Below are 25154 nucleotides of genomic sequence, written 5' to 3' on the forward strand. Positions count from 1 at the left end.
TGCAATGAGTCTTATGCTAATCTAATTGCTCCACAGCTCCTCATGTAACCCTCTCTGGAAGTGATTGGTATCGCCGCCGGGGCCCATACAAGAAATCCTGGGTTAAGATCCCAGGGGTTAATTAGCACTCCACAATTAAAGAAGAATGACACATTTAAGAGGGCTTTCGCTGGAAATTTAACCGCACAACTGCTGGAACTAATGGAAGCTAAGGAAGCCGCGACATGCAGCGCCACTAAATTGGATTTCACAGATGCACCATTATTTCGGTGTCAATGTCATGCACGTGTGTGAAACGCTGGGGCAAAAAAATAGTGAGTGGTATCGTCTTGCTCTGGTGCGCAGCTGAAAATCGGCTAAAGTTGGTCTTTTGTGTCAGTAGGGAAATGAGTCACGCTGGAGAAGAAGACCACATCTCTCTGACAGCCAGTGTAATTAAGAATCATTTTAAGCCCAGAAACACAGAGTTTTGGTGTTTAGGAAGTGGAGGCGTACTGTAGATGGTGTGCAATTTAAAAAAAAAAAACTTTAAAAAGCGCAATTAGGATGTTTATTTGTCATGCCTCATCATGCACGTCATTATGGCAGATGCATTAGCACTATTTCTTCTCTAAATGCTTAAATTTAAAGATTTCTGCAGCAGGAAAATTGAGGCTAAAAAGAGGCACATAGGGTGTAATGTATAAAAGTGAGACACAGCCACTGGGAAAAGGAGGAACGCTTTGAAGAAAATAACCTGAGCTTTGCCTGGAGTGGCGGCTGTCCGTGGTGCTGAAGAGTGCAGAAGCACAAATACACTGCTCAAAAACATGTGAGCGTTGGAAATTCGGACATTGTTCAAAGCATAGGGGAATAATTTACTCATATGAGTCTAGTTTAGCAGCGATATCTTCAAGAACACACACACAGGATGGACTTTAAAGGGGTAGTTCACACAGAAATGTACATTTAGGAGAGCTGTTTGGGTTTCGTTCTTCTGTTACAGAACATAAAATAAAATGTCCTTTCGGTAGCCACTGGACAACGTTGACTTCCATGTTTTTTCAATGGTGAATGTTCAGATCAAAATATCTTCTGTTGTGTTCAAGAGAATAAAGAAACTCATACTTGTTGGGAATAATTAATAATAATAATAATAACTAGAATTGTACATTTCCTAAAGAAAATGTGAATGGGGTTTGCGTGGCAAATCGATGGGGTACAATGTATTTTTTTGGCTGCTAGGGTGTTCTAAGTGGTTGCTAGGTGGTTGCTAAGGCGTTGCTATGGTAATTTGGGTAGTTGCTAGGCAGTTGCTAGGGTACCCTGCGGGGCCAAACAAAACTCCACCCCTTATAAAAGTCATAGCACACCATTCCCGATAAAACCGGACGATTTCACCCCACTTTCAAGGGTCTGGGACGAAAGCTGCGGGACTAGTTACGCGCCGAAAAACGCACGGAAGAAGAAAAAAATAATAATAAGCAAAAAGAGCATAGTAATAATGGGCTTTGCCTATGGCAAACCCCATAAATAACTTACATTTATATAGCACTTTTCTAGACACTCAAAGTGCTTCACACAAGGGGGGGGGGGTGTCTCTTCATCCACCACCATTGTGTAGCATGCACCTGGATGACGCGACCATATTGTGCCAGACCTGCACACCACACACCAGCTGATTGATGGAGAGAAAAGAATGATGAAGTCAATTATGGTTCGAGGATGGTTAGCAGGCCATGATGGACAGAGGCCAGTGGGCAAATTTGGCCAGGATGCCAGGGTTAAACCCCTACTCTTATTCGAAGGACATCCTGGGATTTTTAACGACCACAGAGAGTCAGGATCTCGATTCAACATCTCATCCGAAAGACGGCGCTCACTGAGCAGTATAAAGTCCCCAACACTATACTGGGGTGTTAGCACCCACACAGACCTAGCCTAGCTTTCCCATGCGGTCTCCCATCCAGCTACTGATCAAGTGCAGCCCTGCTTAGCCTCAGTGGGCGACCATGTGAGAGTTGTAGAGAGCTAGCTGCCGAGTAAACGATGACAAACATTACATTTTTTGGTGATATTTTAGGTGGTTCTTCTAATAAAGATAGAGTTTCTGAATTTGCTGTTCCAAATTGTACATCTTGAGTAAATCTGTCTTGCTTTTTAAATCCAAATTTTTAAACCATCACTTCAAGTTAAAACACGGAAATAATCCAGTCCACAATTACTGTTTATATTGAAAATATGTAATTTTGAGTGTTTTCGACTAAATCAGTGACATCATTTATGAATTTGGCAATTAGTTAAAATCCTGTAATTTTCTAAACAATTTCGTAGTAACAAGGGTTAACGCTTCTAAATTTGTGATCAACAGAAAGTCATACCAGTTTTGGAATGAATATAGGTGATGACAAATGATGGAAAAATTGTAATTCTGGAAATAAAATAGTTATTAATTCTCTCAGATCTTCACAAAAGGAGTGGACCGCGTATGTTAACGGAGGCGGGAGCGCGCAACAGTAGACGCGCGCGCCACACGGGAGCGCGCTATTCAGCTTGAAAGTCTCAGAACTGTTCAGTCTCACTGAACACTGACTTGTCATCTTCATGGAGTTTCCCTCAGGAAGAAGAAGAAGAAGTCATTGTGTTTTTCGGCTTCAAAGATGCGCGGTGTTTGGAGACTCCGGCGGGGAGGTTTTTTTTTTCCCGCCGCGCGCTGAAGTTAACGCTCCCCTGAAGGGACGAAAACTCTCCTGTCATCTTCGGCAGCGGGAAAAGCTTCACACGATGACTTCAGACCTGTTGCTGCTTCGCCAAATGTCCTCGATCTGACCATGGTTACCTGCTTCAATACCTCCGGCTCCAACGGCACGACCGTCAGCCCGGCGGAGGCTCCGTTTCCCGGCTACACGATGGTGATTCTGGCGATACTGATGGCAACTCTGGTGGTCGTGGTGGTGGTGGGGAACGCGCTGGTTATTCTCGCTTTTGTCGTGGACAAGAGCCTCAGAAACCAGTGCAATTACTTCTTCCTTAATTTGGCCATCTCAGACTTCCTTGTTGGTATGTAGATTGGTATAATAAACATATATGCAGTCGTTTATGGAGTGCGGCATGTCATTGAATGAGAGTCCCTTTGTTCCACAGGATCAACTCTTACTGTAAAGTTTACTGTACATCTGTGGGAATTTGGTCTCTGGGAGAAGTTTGATTGATTAGGTGATTAGATAGTGCGCAGATCGATCAAACTGGGTATGCCAGATACACGAGACAGTACAATGTGTACATATTGCAATAAACGTGTTGGCTTTGTATAATATTGACTCGGGATTTCTCACGGAACAGTTTTATTGTTCATAAATTCATCTTAAAATGTATAATTATTAATAAATATAATCAAATATTGCCTCTATACATTAGAATGTGTGTTTTATCATGCATTTTACCATGACTTAATTTAAGAACTAATAGTTTTGACCCCAAAATAATTGTCATTTGAAATGTATACACTTACTGTATATTCTTTACCACCCAATTTCCAACAAGAAGTTTTTTAATTATCTAAAATACAATAAAATTTAGTATACTTATATGTTTTGGGAAGTGCTGGACATGATAAACATGTTGTTGCACGTATAAATATACCTGTTAAACTCAATGACCCATAATCTGACATTACATTTTCTCAAAAATCTAACTGAAACATTTGACGTAGACACTTTTCTAGCATTTAATATGCTTTCTTTTTTCTTCTCATTTAATGTAATGTGATTCAGTCTCATCTTATCAGCCAAAGTAGACAGACTTCAAAAAAGAACAACATATTGGTTCGGGTGACTGTACATTTCGTTCTCGCCCCGTTGTGCAATTCAATATTCATTAGCATGGGCCGTTGTCAATTACTGAACACAAATTGTTATAGCCGTGCTTAGTTTTAGAGCTTATCTCCATCCGTAATGCCGATTACCAAATGGCTCAGAGTCTCACTTTATTACTTTGCAGGAAATGGATTCAGAGTGAATTATTAATTAAGCCACATTTCTCCGGTTTTGACTTCATCCCGAGAGCAAAAACACTGATTAGATCACTCTTAACACACTCAAAAAAAAACAAAAAGTCAATTTCCGACAAGCAATACAAAACTAGTCGATAAGACGCCTCAAATTTAGAGAGCTGCTCACTTGTTTGCATTGGTCTGATCATTGGTGAGATGCTTCCATTCATAAATACACTCAAATATATTTGGTTATTTGGAAATTTTGAGTGTATTTGACCTCATTTTGCATTGAAAAGCCAACTTTGGTTAACCTTAAGAAAATTTGGTTTCACAAATTACCATCAGACCATATATATTGGCCATTTATATGAGATCCTGGACTACAAGACCACTTTTGTAGTACGTGGTCCACTTACATGGTCACAAATACACTTAAAAATGTTTGGTTATTTGGGAATTTGGATTGCATTTTACATCATTTGGAACTAAAAACCCAACTTTGGTTGACTTAAAGCAAACTTGATCACAGTTGCCAATCGAACTATACATTCTTGCCATTTATATTCGACCCTGGACTACAAGTGCTACTTTCGAGACACAATCACAAGTACATTTAAAAATGTTTGGTTATTTGTGATTTTTTTGTTTTCCTGAAGTTAACTAGATTGCATTTCCCTGTACATTTTAAGATATTTTATCTACAATAGTGAGATGTATCAACAGAAAGCTAATTTATACAGCAAATAATGTGTAAAAATAGACTCTTATGACTTGTTATGTGGTCCATAGTCAAAACTACAATTAAAATTGTTTGGTTATTTGGGAATTTTGAGTGTATTTTACATAATTTGGTATTATAAACCCAATTTTGGTTAACCTAAAGCAAACTAGGTTTCACAGTTTACCTTCTGACCATCTATTTTGGCCATTTATATGAGGCTCTGTACTACAAGACCACTTTTGTAGTACATGGTCACAAATACACTTAAACATGTTTGGTTATTTGGGAATTTTGTGTGTATTTGACATAATTTGGCATTAAAAACCCAACTTTGGTTAACCTAAAGCAAATTACTGTAGGTCACAATTTACCATCAGACTTTTGTTTCGGCCATTTATATGAGCCCCTGGACTACAAGACCACTTTTGTAGTACATGGTCACAAATACACTTGAAAAGTTTGGTTATTTGGGAATTTGGGGTGTATTTTACATAATTTGGCATTAAAAACCCAACTTTGATTGACCAAAAGCAAACTAGGTTTCACAGTTTACCATCAGACCATATATTTTGGCCATTTATACGAGACCCTGGACTACAAGACCACTTTTGTAGTACATGGTGACAAATTTGGAAGTTTTGGTTGACCTAAAGCTAACTAGATTGCAATTCCCTATACTTTTTAGACATTTTTATCTAAAATAATGCCATCTATCAATAAGAAAGCTAATTTGTTTAGCAGATAATGTGTAAAAAATGGACTCTTATGACATGTTTTGTGGTCCATAGTCACAAATACACTCAAAAATATTAGTTTATTTGGGAATTTTGAGTGTATTTTACATCATTTAGCATTGAAAACCCAACTTTTCTTAACCTAAAGCAAACTAGATCACAATTTATCATCATACCATATATTTTGGTCATTTAAATAAGACCCTGGACTACAAGACCACTTTTGTAGTACTTTGGTTAACCTAAAGCAAACTACAGTAGGTCACAATTTACCATCAGACTCTGTATTTTGGCTGTTTATATAAGACCCTGGACTACAAAACCACTTTTAGTATATGGTCACGAATACACTTAAAAATGTTCGGTTATTTGGGAATTTTGGCTAACTAGATTGCAATTCCCTGTACATTTTAGACATTTATATCTAAATAGTACCATCTATCAATGGAATATGTATATATATGTATATGTATATATATATATATATATATATATATATATATATATATATATATATATATATATATATATATATATATATATGTATGTATGTATGTATGTATGTATATATATATATATATATATATATATATATATATATATATATATATATATAAACACACAAACGCAAATAAAAATATTCACATTTAACGCATTACATTTTTTAAATAACTTTCTTTTTAAACATGGTAAAATTTAACATTTCATCTCAATGTCAAAAAATGCTTCTAAATCGTCACATTTACACATTCACGTCTTTTCAGTTTTAGGTTTCTTCTCAATTTTGTGTGGTGCAGCCTTATTTAGTTGACTTTAGTGATTTAGTGTTTCTTTTTGGTTTTTCCCCACTTTCAATGGAGCAGTCCAGCAAAACGACAAAGCTGATCTTATACACACACACACACACACACACACACACACACACACACACACACACACACACACACACACACACACACACACACACACACACACACCATGAAAATAAGTTGTCATTTTATAAGAATATGTCAATAACTCAATTTTGACAAAAATGTCAGACAGAACCTATAATTCTAAGGTGACGATATATCAAAACCAACACAATCTCACGGCTATTCGTAGCTTTTTAATTTAGTGGCTAATTCGTCTGAATTCGTACGATCTAATTCGTACAATTTAGTATGATTTGCTCATCCCCCAATGACGGTTGGGGTTAGGGGTGGGGTTAGGTGCCACGCCTCCTTTTTAAAATCGTACCATTTCGTACAACTGAACTTGTACGAATTTGTACGAATTAGTCACTAAACTGGCAAAACGTAAAATACTTACGTTTTCTCGTGAGACAGGGCTGATCAAAACCTAATGTCTGATTAGTAATATGCATCGCTGAAACTTAATTTGGACAGGTTTAAAGGCGATTTTCTTAATATTTAAGTTTGTTAAGCCCTCAGAATCCAGAATTTCAAATATTTTCCTTTTGACCAAATATTATCCAATTCCTATAAACCACAAATCAATGGAAAGCTTGTTTATTCAGCCGATCATGCGTCAGATTGGCCCGTTTGGGAGTGAAAACCCAACTATGGTTGACCAAACTATATGCCTACACTTTAGCCGTTTATACCTAAAACACCACCATGCTTTCTTAGCACAGCAGGGTGTGAGGTTGAATAAATGGACGACCTTTAGTTTTCTGCTCCGGCATCATAAATTATTGGCTTGGATTAAGAGTGCATTAAGAGACCAGATCCTATCTGCGCTTCATTTCAAGATCCGCACGGCGTCTCGGTCTATTCAGCAAACCCTCCTCTGTCTGCTTGAGTGTTTATTTGCGGCTCACAGGCATTAGCGCTCGTGGCTTTCGCTCTTTGAGAAGGAAAAAAAAAAACTTGGTTATATCTCTATTGGCGAGAGAGGAGGGTGGCGCTCCACCTGAAAACATGCCCACGTAGTTCAGATAAAGAGCCCAAACCGAGCGGGCGCTTTTTCTTTTTCTCAAATGCCAAGCAGCTCAGAAGCTCTAAATAACAGAGCCACGGCTGCGTATTTGACAGTGTGATAGATGTGAGATCTCGCCGTCCTTCAAAGACTCGCCGGTGATGAGATTGCTGTTTTGTGTGCTTTTGTGCGAAAAGCTTCCAGGAACAGAACGGCAAGAGAAAGAGGTGTGGAGCGCAGAGAGGAGTCAGCGTTCCCTTTGCTGCTCGATGGCTTTTTGATAATGGCTCTGGGTTTGGTGGTCGTATTGTGAAGCGACTCCTCCGTGACATGATCCCCTATTGTATGCTGGCCTTGTGAAGCTCGCGGCCATTGATTCAACACAGGATCATTGGAAATACATGCCTTGAGCTACATTTTTTCACCAGAATATACTTCGCTGTATGTTTGATTCAGTCGAACTCCATGGGGCAGTATAATGACTTGAACTTTCATTCCTTTTTACATTGATGATACTTTCAGGGACACATTATTGACGAATAACACGATTGTTTTTGTGCAGCTCTTTGCGCAACACCAAACTATATATTTTAGCCATTTAAATAAGACCCTGGACTACAAGACCACTTTTGTAGTACATGGTCACAAATACGCTTAAAAATGTTTGGTCATTTGGACATTTTGGTTGACCTGAAGCTAACTAGATTCTGTAACGACCGGGGAGGGAGTGACAGATACAACTGAGGTAAGATCCAATATGCAGGCGTCAGGCAAGCAGTGGTCATACAGGTGCAAAAGGGTATATTAAGGATAGAATCATAAACGGTAAACAGGCAAAAGGTCGAAAGGCAGGCGGCTAAACAGGATAACAAGGATACAAGGCTAGGTTCAAACACGGAGAAACAAGACAGGGAGAAACGTGTTGTAATGTCACTGGAGTAGTAAACAAGACGGGTTCATGAGTGGCTTATAAGTGGTGTGATATCAGTCTCTGACAAGGTGCAGCTGGTGATTGTAATCAGGGTAGATGAATGAACAGGCGTGTGTGACTGGAAGAAGTGCATGTATGAAAATGTAGTCCTGGGATATGCGGAAGTGTAGTCCTGGTAAAGTGGAAACCAGCGATCTTCAGAGAGCGATCGCTGGTTATCGTAACAGATTCCAATTCCCCATATATTTTACACATTTATATCTAAAATAATGCCATCTATCAATGAGAAAGCTAATTTGTTTAGCAGATAATGTGTAAAAAATTGAGTCTTATGACTTGTTTTGTGGTCCATGGTCACAAATACACTCAAAAATATTAGTTTATTTGGGAATTTTGAGTGTATTTGACATCATTTGGTATTAAAAACCCAACTTTGCTTAACCTAAAGCAAACTAGATCACAATTTACCATCAGACCATATATTTTGGTCATTTATATGAGACCCTGGACTACAAGACCACGTTTGTGGTGCATAGTCACAAATACTCTTAAAATGTTTGGTTATTTGGGAATTTTAGTTGACCTGAAGCTAACTAGATTGCAATACACTATACATTTTAAACATTTATATCTAAAATAATGTCATCTATCAGCAGATAATGTAAAAAAATGGACACTTATGACTTGTTTTGTAGTATATGGTCACAAATACGCTTAAATATGTTTGGTTATTTGGGAATTTCGGTTGACCAAAAGCTAACTTTATTGCAATTCCCCATACATTCTTGACATTTATATCTAAAATAATGGCATCTATCAGTTGGAAAGCTAATTTATTTAGTGGATAATCAGTAAAAAAAAATGGTTATTTGGAAATGTGTATTGTATTTTACATCATTGGCACTAAAAACCTAACTTTGGTTGACCTAAAGCTACAAGACTGCAATTTTCCATTGAGCAATACATTTTGACCAACTATATGTAACCCTGGACTTCAAATCAATATTATTAAGTAAAGATTCATAAAGACAATTTGTAAATATCCTATCATACATATATCAAAACTTAATGTCCGATTAGTAATATGCATCGCTGAAACTGAATCAGAAACAGTTGAACACCATGGGGCAGTATGACGACTTAAACTTTTATTCCTTTTCACATTAATGATATTTTTAGTGACATATTATTGACAAATAACAGATTATTTTGTGCAGTTATTTGCACAACACCAGGCCATATATTTTAACCATTTAAATGAGGCCCTGGACTACAAGACCACTTTAGTGGTACATAGTCACAAATACACCAAAAAAATGTTTGGTTATTTGGGAATTTCGGTTGACCTGAAGCTAACTAGATTGCAATTTCCTATATATTTTAGACGTTTATATCTAAAATAGTGCCATCTATCAATGAGAAAGCTAATTTGTTTAGCAGATAATTTAAAAAATATGGAAAAATATGGTAAAAAATAATGTAAGAAATATTATGACTTGTTTTGTAGTACATGGTCACAAATACACTTAAAAATGTTTGGTTATTTGGGAATTTTGAGTGTATTTGACATCATTTGGTATTGAAAACCCATTTTGGTTAACCTAAAGCAAACTTGGTCACAATTTACCATTAGACTTCAAAGATAGACGCGATCTGGAGCTCCTGGAGAAAGTGAAACCGTTCCCACTTTTAGACAGGCTCGTAAACAACAACAGGACACGGCAGATTTTGTTCTTCTTAGCTTTCTAGCTGTTCATCAAGACGACGACAAGGTTTGATTGAGCTCGGGTCAACCATGGTTTGTTATTATGCATATATTATAATGGTGTAATGTCTCGGCTGTGTTTTTAAACATGGCGCTTCCTTTGTTTTCATTCTCTGTTAACCAATAGCGTTCAGCTGCGCGTCTAGCTCCGCCTTATGGTATCCTTTTGGCCTGTTGGTACCCTTTGCAAAGGGTGACCAAAAAGTGGTACGGTACGGTTCGCTTTTGGGTACCCTTTGACATTAATTGGTTTGCCAAGCCCACATATCCATGTGGAGCACATTTAGAATTGCACAGTATTTTCTAAAAAGAATAGAGTGCTTATGTTGTGTTAATGTAATGTGTAATGTGTGTATTTATATAACGCATTTATTGTGTATGGCCATACACCCAAAGCGCTTCACAATCATTAGGGGGTCTCTCCACACCACCACCAGACAAGGAATGCGCGAATAAACCGTGCTAATTGCACATAAACAGACGCATGAACATTTTAAATTTCCTCACTTCATTTGCGCATCAAATCCGCTTCACAATAGATGGAGATTTGCGTCATGGGCGGGGCTTCTGTCTGTCCGATGACTCTAGCTTCATTGCTAAATGGCTAACATGGATTTTATTGCGAGAATAGCTGTGTTTAGGTGCTTTAGGAAGGCTGAAAAACACAGTATATTTGTTTGGCGCCGTGTCTGAGTCCACTAAATGAATTAAAAGGTGCACCAACTCTGTCAGTTCATCAACTCCTCCAGAAACTATACCTGGATGATGAAGGCTTTTAGTGGTGCTTCTGACAGAGCCGAGCCCAGTTTGATCAACTGTTGTCCAGTGTCTGCAGGATGATTTCCTCTCGACACCAACAACAGGCGCTACGTCATAATCACGCCCCTACAAGAGCAAGCTTCTGATTGGTTAACGCAGCGCGAATGTCCGCGTTGCCGAACTGCATTGTAGATTGTTAGTGCCACTTCAGGGGCGTTGCTTGCTACAGAAGTTAGGACTTTCTCAACTCTTTAAGTGCCGACAGAAGCGTCAGCCAATCAGATCGCTGTATGCAAATACACCAGCTTAGAAGGTAGCCGATTGGTGACTTATTTCATTGTCTGACACTGCTATGGTGATCGCGTCAGCCCCAATTTCAGACACGCCCTCTTTCAAGCATTGACGCTGAAGCCCCGTTTGAATCGGGCGTAAGGCTCCTATATGTGATTTATCAAGCCCACTCGTCTGTATGGAGCACACTCAGAATTGCACAATATTTTCAAGATTTATAGAGTGCAGTAATTTATTTTGAGATTCGCAAAACTGTAGACAGCACCCTCTAGTGGAGTCGTCTTTAGAACCTGCAACATAACCTAAGCATCGTATATGACATTTCGCAAAAATTGAGCCCAAAGTATGCATTTCTACTGTTCCTGGGTTGCATTGATTGTTATATCCATCCTACATTTGCATAACGCAGTGAAATGTGTCTCTTTCCAGGAGCTTTCTGCATCCCGCTCTATATGCCCTACATTTTGACGGGCAGATGGATGCTGGGTCGTGGACTCTGCAAGCTGTGGCTGGTGATGGACTACTTGTTGTGCACGGCGTCTGTCTTCAACATTGTCTTAATCAGCTATGATCGGTTCCTGTCTGTAACCAGAGCTGTAAGTACCAACACCCAACCAGCCGACTATATTTATATATACTATACTAAATTTATATTTAGCAGCCTCGTTTGACTAAAAAAGCCCCTCAGATTATCTGAGAACAGTGGTATTAAATTGATATGACAAGTGTAAGTTAGTTAATTTTCTCTCTATGCCACTATTCCAACCCGGGCTCATTGTGGAAACGTAGTCCCGCGGACGTTTCTGGAGACCGCGGAATACGTCCCGGCGGGTACGTACGGCTGCAGGTTTTTGTTTTCGCGAATCCGTGAGAGGCCGCTGTTGCGCGCTTTTTTGCACCATAGACGAACCGCGCTCGCGCTGTTCTCGTGTGAACCCGCCGGAGGCCACTGTCCGACTGACTGGATTATTGACTGCGCGACCGGCCAATCGGCCGACTCACCCTCCTCCTTCCCTGAACCCGACCGATTTTACAAATTGACCCGCCCGCCCGCTCGCTTCCCTAAACCCGAGCAACAGTTCACAAAAGCCATCCAAAAAAATAAAAGCCCTGATTTTTTTCTTTTATTCCACCGCGTTTTCGAATTTCGCCGCGTTCTCACCCTGTCACGAAACTCGTTCACTTAATTCTTGGGATTCTGTTTTTGTCTTACCTGATTGCTGGAACTGCTCTCCCCCGGACTCGAAACCGGTCGCCGTGGTCGACCCCTCTCCGCATCTCGAGCCTGCCAACGTACACGCTGAGCTGAGTGGACAAACGGGTTGCAGCGGGGAAGCCCTCCACAAGGAGGTAAGGCAAGCGTGAAAGGGAACAGCGTCACACCGCCCCGCAACGTTCGCTTGAAAAAAAATAAACGCGGCCGTACGTACCCCCCGGGACGTATTCCGCTGTCTCCAGAAACGTCCACGGGACTACGTTTTCAGAATGAGCTTGGGTTGCACTATTCCCTACATTAGTCCACTAATATAGTCCACTTAAAAGAGTGAATAAAAAAGTGAATTGGAGCAATGAATGGACGCCATTTTGTTTGTGTTTTGCTGATTGATAAGCTGTGTCTGAAACCGCATACTTCAATACTATACAGTACGCTAAAATCAGTATGCGAGCCGAGTAGTTGGTCTGAATTTATAGAATTCAGAAATCAGTATGCGAGAAGTACCCGCATGACTTACTACTTCCAGCGAGATTCTGAAGTGCGCATCGCATGAATGCTGTGCTATCCCATGATGCCTCGCGAGAGAATTAATGAATGGGAGTGAAGCGACGCAACTGACGTGGTAGGTCACGTGACCATGACAAAATGGCGGATGTAATGCATCGCCATTCCATTAATACTTTTCACATGCATACTGTATAGAACGTACTTTTCCAACGGCAAGTAGTACGTTTAAATTCAAATGCAGTTCCTACTGAGTAGTAGGCGGTTTCAAACGCAGCCATAGCCTCTGAGACGGATTACATTTAAAACATTTGGTGAGACTCAATGGTAGTTATTTAACACTTAGCGAGCTAATGAAACAAAGTATTTTGATTTCGATCATGTATACAAACATTATTTTAAGTAGTATTTTATTTTTAAATTCACACCGATAGGATTCCGATGTGGACACCATCTTGTGGTCACATATGGAAATTCCTTGCCGTGCAAACTGTCACAGTGCATTATGGGTATTTCTAGCTTTTGGGTGCACATTCACTCGTTATTGTGGGATTGAGTTGACTTCAGAACATCCACTAAGGTTTTAGACACCACTTCAAATGGCTGCTCCCTCGAATAGTGCACTATTTAAGGGGGTAAAGGAAAGGATTTTGAACACAGACAATGTTTTCCAAGAAGTACGGGGTTCTTATAGGGTGTCTGGTGCATAACGGAGAGGAGAGAGTGTGTCCCCAATATGTGGTTTGTTGAGCCCACTCATCTGTGCGGGGCACACTCAGAACCGCACAATATTTCCCAATACATATAAGATGCTTATAAGGTGTCTGGGGCATGAGGAGAGGTAAAAACCTACAGGAAAAAAACAGACTAATTGACTAACACCCGAAAATAAACATTCGTAGAAGTTCAAACCTGCAGTTGTGTTACACTATAATATACGCAATGTAACAGTGTTTTCGATTCAGAAGGAAGTCTTTCCTAATCCCTTCTAAGGAGTGACATCTCTGAAGGGATTCTGTCAGTCTTTGTTAATTGTATTCTTGTAATCTTCACACACTTGTTGCAGTTATTAAAAGCATAATAACTCCTTTGTTGAATTCCTGTCTGCTAGGGTTTTTGGAGGGTGGTATGGGTTTTGAATGTTAAAATAGAGGTCTCCTGGCTAAAATGTGAAGGCATGAAAGCGCATCTAAAAAGACGTTAAATTATTTATTTACCCAATGGTTGAGGTAAACATATTTGGTGATTGTTGGGTTATCTTTAACCTTTATTGGGTTATTTATTAATAACTTAACCAGTTGGGTTAAATATTTGGTGCTTTGTTGGGTTATTTTTAACCTTCATTTGGATATTTATATAATAACTCAACTAGTTGGGGTACAATTTTGAATTTCAACAGTCAACTGATTACTGAACATTAACATGCATACGTAATGTTGTTTTTGCGTTATAAAGTTTATTTAAGCTCTGATGCAATAATATTGTTGTTATTTTTTGTATTAAATTACCTCTCTAATTACCTATCTGTTTCACCAGCACTTTTAATTATTGATGATACAAACGCACGCTTCATAGCCGATCTGTATTAAATGGATGAAACGCTTTCTCTACCTTCCGTGTTTATCTCTACAGTTTTTTTTTTGGAGGAAATGAAACACATATTTGGGATATCCAGCCACCATTCTCACCTTTAGGACCTAGCGGAGACATTTATTTATTTACACAGCCATAATTATAAAATTAATAGTGGTTCAAGTAATAGTAATACAAGAATGTTAAAAATAACATTTGATCAAAATAACCCAACGCATTGGGATAAAATAACATAATAGCACCTTCCCATAATAGGGGAACCTATAGTTGAATTTTCATTTACATTTAGTCATTTAGCAGACGCTTTTATCCAAAGCGACTTACAAATGAGGACAAGGAAGCAATTTACACAACTATAGGAGCAACAATGAGTAAGTGATGTAGGCAAGTTTCAGGTATGTAAAGTTAAAGAAGCCAAAACATTAGTAATTTTTAAATTTATTTTTGAGTACAGTTAGCGGTGGAGTCAGAGAGGCAATTGCAGATTAGGAAGGGAAGTGGAGACTAAATAGTTGAGTTTTTAGTGGTTTCTTGAAGACAGCGAGTGACTCTGCCATTCTGATGCAGTTAGGGAGTTCATTCCACCAACTGGGCAGATTGAATGCGAGAGTTCGGGAAAGTGATTTCTTCCCCCTTTGGGATGGAACCACGAGGCGACGTTCATTCACAGAACGCAAGTTTCTGGAGGGCACATAGATCTGCAGAAGTGAGAGCAGATAAGAAGGAGCAAAGCCAGAGGTCGCTTTGTAGCAAACATCAGAGCTTTGAATTTGATGCGAGCAGCAACTGGCAGCCAGTGCAAACGGATGAGTAGCGGAGTGACATGTGCTCTTTTTATTTATTATGTTATGAATTATATGTTAAGGTATTTTTAACCCAACTATTTTAACAGAGATGCTTTGGAAACTTTTGAGTTCAAGACTATAAATACACCAAAAATATTCACTAATATCTGTTTGTGATAACTAGGCCCACCCAGAATCTGCGCGCGCAGAATTCCACAGGTTTTCCGCAGATTTCTAGCCCATCACTAATTCTGTTTATTTACTTTAGTAAATGTGTGTAAATCTATTTCAGTAATATTATTGACTAATGTGAAAATGTTCATCTGATTAATGTCCAATGCAGTTTGAACAGTAATATTTTCGTTCTTTTAGTATATATATTATATGAGAGACTTGCTTTATTTACCAAATAAAGTGAATCTAATTGGATTTCCATTTTATATATTAAATAAAAGTTTAAAAGATATTATTTTTTATTTCATATATTATGGTTTTAGTTATGATACTCCCAAAATAATTCCGCAGAAATCCGCAGACTTTTACCAAAATTCTCAGCAGAAATAACAAAAAACGTCAACAGATTCCGTCTGGCCCTAGTGATAACACTATGCAAAATGGTGGAATAGTCCTACCTTAATTATAAATGAGCCAATCTCCAACTGCAGCTGCCGTCAGAAGCTCCCCAGATGAAACCATAGGACTGCACTGGCAGGACCGATCTGAATTTACGGACATATATGAGTATATCAGGCTATTTGTGAGTTTGTCAAGCAGATTTGTCAGTCAAGGATCAATAAAAATATGTGCTTCAGCTTACATTTTTTTTATAAATGTGGCACAATTTACTGCATGTTTCAGATGATAAATCCACTAGAGGGCGCTGTCTACATTTTTGCAAGTCTAAAATGTTACATAGGTGTTAGAAAACAAATCCACTAGAGGGCGTTGTCTACATTTTTTCCGAATCTAAAATATGTTACGTACGTTTCAGATGACAAATGTTTTGCAAATATACAAGATGCTACATACATTTCAGATGACACGTCCTTTAAAGAGTGCTGTCTACATTTTTGAGAATATAAATTACATTACTTGCATACATTGCAGGTGACGAACCCACTAGCGGGTGCTGTATATATTTTTGTGAATCTAATATATAATGCGTACATTTCAGATTATAAATCCAATAGAGGGCGTTGTCTACATATTTTTCTATTTGCGAATCTAAAATACATGCGTACGTTTCAAATGGCGCTGTCTTCATATTTGCGAATCCAAAATAAATGCATACATTTCAGATGAGAAGTCCACTAGAGAGCGCTGTCTAGATTATTGCAAATTAAAATTTGTTACTTGTGTACATTTCACATGGCATTCAACTAGAGGGTCCAGTTTACATTTTTGTGAATTTAAAATCAGTTATGTAAGTTTTAGATGGCAAATTTAATAGAAGGTATTGTTTACATTTTTGCGAGTCTAAAAAAATATCACGGACATTTCAGATGACAAATTGACTAGAGGCACTGTCTACATTTTTTTGTAAATTTTAAATACGTTACATTTCAGATGACAAATCCACTGGAGAGCGCTGTCTACATTATTGCAAATTAAAATTTGTTACTAGTGTACATTTCAGATGACATTCACTAGAGGGTGCAGTCTACATTTTTGTGAATTTAAAATCATTTACGTACGTTTTAAATGACAAATCCACTAGAGGGTACTGTCTTCATATTTGCGAACCTAAAATATGTTGCGTATGTTTTAGTAGACAAATCCACTAGAGGGCGTTGTCTACATTTTTGCGAATCTAAAATATGTTACATACGTTTCAGATGACGTATAAGAAGGCGCTGCCTATATTATTACAAATCTACAATGTGTTACGAATGTTTCAGATAATGAATCCACTAGAGGGCACTATCTTCATATTTGCAAATCTAAATTGCATGCATACGAATCAGATGACAAATCCACTAGAGAGCTGTCTGCATTTTTGCAAATCAAAAATAAGTCACGTACATTTCAGATGACAAATCCACTATAGGGCGCAGTCTACACTTTTGTGAATCTAAAATACATTGCGTATGTTTCAGATGGCAAATTTACTAGAGGGTGTTGTTTACATTTTTGCATATAAAAAAAATGTTACGTACATTTCAAATGACAAATCCATAAGAGGGCACTGTCTAAATTTTTTTGTAAACTTTAAATATGTTACATTTCAGATACAGGACGCTGTCTACAGTTTTTCAAATAACATTACTTGCGTATGTTTAAGATGACGAATCCACTAGAGGGCATTTTCGAAACTTTTGCGAGTATTAATTACTTGCATATGTTTAAGATGACAAATCCACTAGAGAGCATTGTCTAAACTTTTGCGAATATTAATTACATAACTTGCGTATGTTTAAGATGATGAATCCATTAGAGAGCGTTGTCTAAACTTTTGCGAATATTAATTACATAACTTGCATATGTTTAACATGATGAGTCCACTAGAGGGTGTTGTCTAAACTTTTGTGAATATTAATTACATAACTTGCGTATGTTTAACATGACGAATCCACTAGAGGGCGTTTTCAAAACTTTTGCGAGCATTACTTAACTTGCGTATGTTTAAGATGACAAATCCACTAGAGAGCGTTGTCTAAACTTTTGTGAATAATAATTACATAACTCGCGTATGTTCAAGATGACGAATCCACTAGAGGGCGTTGTCTAAACTTTTGTGAATATTAATTACATAACTTGCGTATGTTTAAGATGACTAATCCACTAGAGGGCGTTGTCTAAACTTTTGCAAATATTAATTACATAACTTGCGTATGTTTAAAATGACAAATCCACTAGAGGGCGTTGTCTAAACTTTTGTGAATATTAATTACATAACTTGCGTATGTTCAAGATGACGAATCCACTAGAAGGCGTTTTCGAAACTTTTGCGAGTATTACTTAACTTGCGTATGTTTAAGATGACAAATCCACTAGAGGGCGTTGTCTAAACTTTTGCGAATATTAATTACATAACTTGCATATGTTTAACATGACTAATCCACTAGAGGGCGTTGTCTAAACTTTTGCGAATATTAATTACATAACTTGCATATGTTTACCATGACTAATCCACTAGAGGGCGTTGTCTAAACTTTTACGAATATTAATTACATAACTTGCGTATGTTTAACATGACGAGTCCACTAGAGGGCGATTTCGAAACTTTTGCGAGTATTACTTAACTTGCGTATGTTTAAGATGACAAATCCACTAAAGGGCGTTGTCTAAACTTTTGTGAATATTAATTGCATAACTTGCGTATGTTTAACATGACGAGTCCACTAGAGGGCGTTGTCTACATTTTTTGTGTGTTCATGTAGTTTTGAACATCAGAATCTTTTCTGTCATCATACAAAGTATAATGAAATTGTAAGCAGACTTAATTCTGTGCAAAAAAGCAATACTAAATACTAACAATAAAAGTATGACAGAAGAGTCATACATAAATAAAAAAAAAATCTGATATAGATACAAATGTGTAGAACAGTCATGCTGTAACCTATCTTTCAAAAAGTCAATTTCCTGAGCTTTATGAACAACTTAATTGTCTAATTTGCCGTGCATTTTCCTAAACATCAATCAAAGCTCACATGCGTAATCACAATATTTGACGTATTTATACCTCATTTATTCCCATTTAGATATTTTGTGTTCGTCATTCAACACACAAATCACCCTATTTTTGCCGCCGCCTCAGATGATGCACCGCAACTTTGCTTTTTGTCTGAAACAAATGAGTTGTTCAGCAAAACCCACAAGACGCTGAAGACGGTATTATTGCCATCAGATGAATAATAAGCCGATGAGCTGGATAAAAGCTGATGAAGCTGCGGATCCAGCCATCAATCCTTCTGGGCTCATGAATTTTTCAGTGCAATTTGCTGCAGATATTCTCTATGTTAGTCATCAATTTATATTCATAACTCATGGAGACTCAACCCTAAGACCAGCAGGTTACTCAAAATAGAATGAGGAAAACTTGCTGTTTGCTGTTTACATCTCGTGTAAATCACGCTAATGACCAATTAGGAGTGTTTTACCATATTTACCTGCATTTCTGTGACAGTTTTCATGGTGGATTATAATTACGCAGCTCTGCAAATCTGCCAAAAGTCTGGCCAAAAAGTTATAGACGAGAATGATTTTTAATGTGTGTTTTTTGTTTTTCTGCTCCCCATTTATTTCATTTAAAGTACAGCAAAAACAGCCTTATTATCTCATTTAATATAGATGTTTTCTATTTTAATATATTTTTAAAATAAACAAAATATGGCTGTAAAACTCCATCTCTCTCTCTCTCTCTCTCTCTCTCAGTTTCAGTTTAAGTTGCTTTATTGGCATGACATTAAGTACAGTATTGCCAAAGCATTTCAAATATGAAACATATTAAAACCATTGAAAATAATAATTAATAGTAATACAGATAAGATATAATGACACACACAAAAAAAAACAATACATTTGATAAATATAACAATAATAATAGTAAAAAGTTTAAATTATTTAAATAAGACACAAATTTACATTAACCATTTCTTATGGTGTGTAGGGTGTATACATATTTTGCAGCTAGTCTAAATGTCAATTCGTCCTCTCCGAGTATATAGTAAAGTTTTTCTGAGTCATTTAAATTAAAAAATTAACTGATCAATGTTTCAAATTGGGGGAAAAATATTTCTCTAGTCGTGGTGTATTTGGGGCAGAACAGAAGGAAGTGTGTCTCATCCTCTATTTGGTTTGTGTCACACTGTTGACATATTCTCTTTTCCTTAGGAGTCCAGGATTTTTTTATGTCTGCCTTTTTCTATTTCTAGGTCATGATCACAGAGGCGATATTTAGAAAGAATGTGCTTTTCTTTTAATTCTTTTAATGCTAAATAATTTGCCAACTGTGTGGTTCTATTTAGGGCCGAATAACATTTAAGTTTAGTCTGGAGGTTGAATTTAGTTTTCAGTTTTTCATCATAGTTATATTTTAATGTTTTGTCAATTTGTTTGTGAAGGTTTTGTTTGGGGACGGGTTCGGTTTGTGTTTTTTTCAGTAGTTCAGATAACAGTGTGTTTAGAGGATGAGACACTGTAGGTTTTTCATTAGCCAGAAGGGCTTTATATTGGACAGACTGGGGGTCCGACTGATGCAGGTGCATCTCTCTCTCTCTCTCTCTCTCTCTCTCAGTTCAGTTTTCAGTTCAGTTCAAGTTGCTTTATTGGCATGACATTAAGTACAGTATTGCCAAAGCATTTCAAATATGAAACATTAAAACCATTGAAAATAATAATTAATAGTAATACAGATAAGATATAATGACACACACACACAAAAAAAAAACAATACATTTGATAAACATAATAATAATAATAATAGTAAAAATTTACATTAACCATTTCTTGTGGTGTGTAGGGTATATACATATTTTGCAGCTAGTCTAAATGTCAATTCGTCCTCTCCGAGTATATGGTAAAGTTCGTTCTCTCTCTCTCTCTCTCTCTCTCTCTCTCTCTCTCTCTCTCTCTCTCTCTCTCTCTCTCTCTCTCTCTCTCTCTCTCTCTCTCACTCACTCACTCACTCACTTTGCACCCGCTGGCGTGTATAAAACTCCTGAATCTGTTAAACATCATTTGGGAAATATGTGAAATAGAAAATTCCCAGGAGCGAATGATTCTGACTTCAACTGTATATAGCCTAAGATGAAATCCATTATAATTTTAGTATTCAGTAAATACTGTCTTTTTTATTCGGGCTGCTAGAATTTTATTTTGGGCTAAGAGTGCCTGTCTGAGGCTACCAGGGATTTTAAAATTTGTGCGAGCCCTAAATTGCTTGTGTTCATTTTTTTTTCTCTGGACGATACAATACATTTGCACCTTCCAAATGTGGAAGAATGCTCTGATATGTGTGTATTTGTTGGGAATGTGAGCAAAAAGACACCTATTTTTGGCATCTGCACCTCAAAAATGAGCATGAAAAAACTTCCGGTCTTCATCCAGCACACATGACGCGGGCGCCGTTACGCAACGCAGCTTTTGTGTCAAAAATGGCCCATAAAATGCTTCCTCGCTCGAAGATGGCTGTGTTTTATTGTGAGGAGTATGAAAAGTGCAGGAAGTGCTCTTGGCAGTCTTGTGTTGCAATAGTTGCGTGAGTGTTTTTAGCTCTTTTTTATATTCATCAAATGCAAAATGGCTCTTTTTTTAATTATAAAATGTGTTTTTTAATGGTTTTTGTAGTGCACATATTATTGTAGATGTGTGCGCTAGTATTAAAAGGTACAGTAGTAAACTATTGTTTAATCCCAGATGGTGCAACATTTTTCATTCATTATAGATTGCCCAAAAATAGACGTCAAATATAGATAACACACCAATTATTTAATTTCTGACACAATAATGATTTAGACTCTCTAAATTTACATGCAAATATTATTGTTAAGTCATCATGCTATAATATTAATATCATTATTATAATATCATCATGCAATATTATTATTGTTTTTATTATCATATCGTCATGCAATAATATTATCGTTACTATTTGAATAATTTCATGTGATATTATTGTTATTTTTAGAATATGATCATGCAATAATATTATTATCTTCATTATTATAATATTATCATGCAATAATATTATCTTTATAATTATAATATCATCTTGCAATAATATTATTATCGTTATTAATATAATATTGTCATGCAATAATAATATTGTAATTATTTGAATATTTTCATGCAATATTATTGTTATTTTTAGAATATGATCATGCTATAATATTAATATCGTTATTATTATTATATCATCATGCAATAATATTAATATAGTTATTATTATTATAATATCAACAATATTAATATCATTGCTTGATAATATTATAATAATAACAATAATAATATTGCATTGTTAGAATATCGTCATGCAATAATATTATCGTTTGAATATTTTCATGCAATATTATTGTTAGTTTTAGAATAATATGCAATAATATTAATATTGCCATTATTATAATATCATCATGCAATAATATTATTATTGTTATTAATAAAATATCTTCATGCAATAATATTATTGTTATTGTTATAAAATTAACAATATAAATATTGCATGATAATACTATAATAATAACAATAATAATACTGCATTATTATAATATCATCATGCAATAATATTAATATCATTATTATTACAAATCATCATGCAATAATATTAATATTGTTATTATTATCATATCATCATGAAATAATATGACTATAGTTATCAGAATCAGAAAGAGCTTTATTGCCAGGTATGTTCGCACATATAAGTAATTTGCTTCTACAGTGCAACAGAATTAGAGACAGGACAAAAAACAGATAATAAATATATGAAAAAGCAGTAAGTAGTGAATGCAAATATACAAATAGGTATATGTAGAGCTATATTATTATATTATTATGATAATCATGATGCAATATTAATATTCTAATTATTAATCTATCATCATGAAATAATATTAATATCATTAACTTTATTATCATGCAACAATATTAATACAGTTATTATAATGTCATGATGAAATAATATTATTATCATTATTATTAGAATATCGTCATGCAAAAATATTAATACCGTTATTATTATAATATCATCATAAAATAATATTATTATTATCATTATCAGAATATCGCCATGCAATAATAATAATATTGTTATCATTATAATAGCATCATGTTATATTCTTGTTATTATTATAATATCATCATGCAATTATATTAATATTGTTATTATTATATCATCATGCAGTAATATTAATATAGTTATTATTATTATATCATGATGTAATAATATATCATCATTATTATTAGAATATCATCATATAATAATATTAATATCGTTGATAATAAATAATCATGCAATAATTTTATTATCAATATTAATATAACATCATGCAGTAATATTAATATTGTTATTAATGTAACATCATACAATAATATATTGATATACAATATCATTATTACTATAATATTATCATGCAGTAATATTAATACCGTTATTATTAGAAAATCTTCATGCAATATTAATAATATTATAATATCACTATTATTACAATATCATGCAAAATTATTACCGTTATTATTATAATATTAACAATATTAATATCATTGCATCATAATATAATATAACTGTAGTAATTATTACAATACATTACAATTATTACAATATCGTCATGCAATAATATTAATGTTATTATTAGAATACCATCATGCAATAATATAATTATTGTTATTATAATATCATCATGCAATAATATTAATATTGTTATTATTATAATATCATCATGCAAATGCTGAGTGTAGGTTCTATTGCACAGTATTTATAGTTAGTGTGCTAGTTTCAGAAATAGAACACTAGTATATATATTTTTCACTTGCATATACAATTTTCCTGCAGATCTGTAGTGGATGGACTGAATCGGGTTCTACGACTGCTGCTCGCAGTTTTCTATAATGATTCACAGCGAGTGACGGTAATAACACCGGCCCCATTGCTGACCTTTAACACCCTGAGAGAGGTGATGGAAAACACACCGATAAAAAGTCACGGCTAAAAACATCTGCCTGCTGTAAGAAAACAGAATGCGTGCGGCTTTGTGTTTACATGGTGATCATCTTAAAAGGAGAGTTCACCCAGAAATGATCATTTATTCTCCCTCATGTGGTTTCTTTCTTAACCTAAAACGCGCAACAAATAAAATATATTTCCAGGAAGCCCTTAGAGTTTGGTCCATTTATTTATCCCTTTTAATAAACTTCATTCATTCATTCATTTTCTTGTCGGCTTAGTCCCTTTATTAATCTGGGGTCGCCACAGCGGAATGAACCGCCAACTTATCCAGCAAGTTTTTACGCAGCGGATGCCCTTCCAGCCGCAACCCATCTCTGGGAAACTTTCAATAAACTTATTTATTTATTTTTTTTACTTAAACGTAAAGTGAAGCCACTATCCCGGACGAGCCCCCACTTTATGTCGACCGAGGCTTCCTGAAGTAAAGTTCATTGACAGTGGTGTAAAGTAACTAATTACAAATGCTTAAATTACTGTAATTGAGTAGCTTATCTCAGGAGTTGTAATTTATGAAGTCTTTTTAAGAATGTGTACTTTTACTCTCATACATGTACACATTTTTAGTGCAGTATTGGTACCTGTGCTCTTCTACTTTCCTTTAAACTGCAGTCACTACTTAGTTTTTTTTGTCTATTGGGATCAGAAAAATCAGTCTTGTGATTCCTGGCTAGTCAGATCTCACATAGAAGGTGAATCATAATGAACTACCTCGAGATATGGGCGATTTATAATTGCAGCAAACTGTTTGAAAGCATTAAAAGTGTCCAAGAAGATGACCCAGAGACCGTTTAGATCCATGTCACTGAAGAGATGATGACAGATGTTTAATTACCCAGCAGGCATAAGACTTCAACATGATGTCAGATTGACGTTGTACCCTAACATTATTGGGACAGTGCATTTTGTTTTGAGATGAAAATTGGGTTGATGTCAGAACTCAACGTCAGGCCAACTTTAATGTCCAACCTAAAACCAACGTCCAACCTAAAACCAACTGATTGTCAACGTCTAATCATGTTACACAGGGCCGGAGTGGGACTCTTTTTCAGCCCTGGAGTTTCAAGCCTCAGACCGGCCCACCTCAGTTCACCACTGACTATATTAAAATAAGGTTATTTCCAATTCAGTTTCTAATTACACTATCACGTCTTTTTTTGAGAAAACAGCTCTTTTAGAACTTCAAATGTTCAACAACCCTTACAGTATTATGTCTTAACAATAAAAATGAAAAAAAAAAATTTGTTACTCAGACAAGGACCGAACCCAAGTTGGCCGCGTCATATTCTAACGTACTAACCACTGT

The 25154-nt window shown here is 36.1% G+C and overlaps 1 protein-coding gene and 2 long non-coding RNA genes across 4 annotated transcripts in view; 2 read left to right on the forward strand and 1 right to left on the reverse strand.

Annotated features, from left to right (window-relative positions):
- LOC147831455 (uncharacterized) overlaps positions 1 to 25154 on the forward strand; it is a 787032-nt gene that overhangs the window by 192268 nt on the left and 569610 nt on the right. The gene's annotated exons all lie outside the window — the stretch shown is intronic.
- Positions 2526 to 25154, forward strand: part of LOC100334962 (histamine H3 receptor) — a 34695-nt gene continuing 12066 nt past the window's right edge. For both annotated transcript variants that reach the window (XR_015521509.1, XM_087303562.1), the window contains exons 1-2: positions 2526 to 3039; positions 11524 to 11690. Coding sequence is in view for 1 of the 2 variants with exons in the window: in XM_087303562.1 (XP_087159688.1) it covers positions 2811 to 3039; positions 11524 to 11690 (396 nt within the window). In the remaining variant the exon portion in view is untranslated. The remainder of the gene's footprint in view (positions 3040 to 11523; positions 11691 to 25154) is intronic.
- LOC147838333 (uncharacterized) lies at positions 17382 to 20572 on the reverse strand. Its single transcript, XR_015521690.1, has 3 exons — positions 18255 to 20572; positions 17975 to 18182; positions 17382 to 17693 (listed from the first exon to the last, which is right to left on the reverse strand). It is a non-coding gene; the product is annotated as an uncharacterized LOC147838333 (long non-coding RNA).

The sequence above is a fragment of the Danio rerio genome, chromosome 22, assembly GCF_052040795.2.
Source record: "Danio rerio strain M-AB ecotype USA chromosome 22, GRCz13ab, whole genome shotgun sequence".
NCBI lineage: Eukaryota > Metazoa > Chordata > Actinopteri > Cypriniformes > Danionidae > Danio > Danio rerio.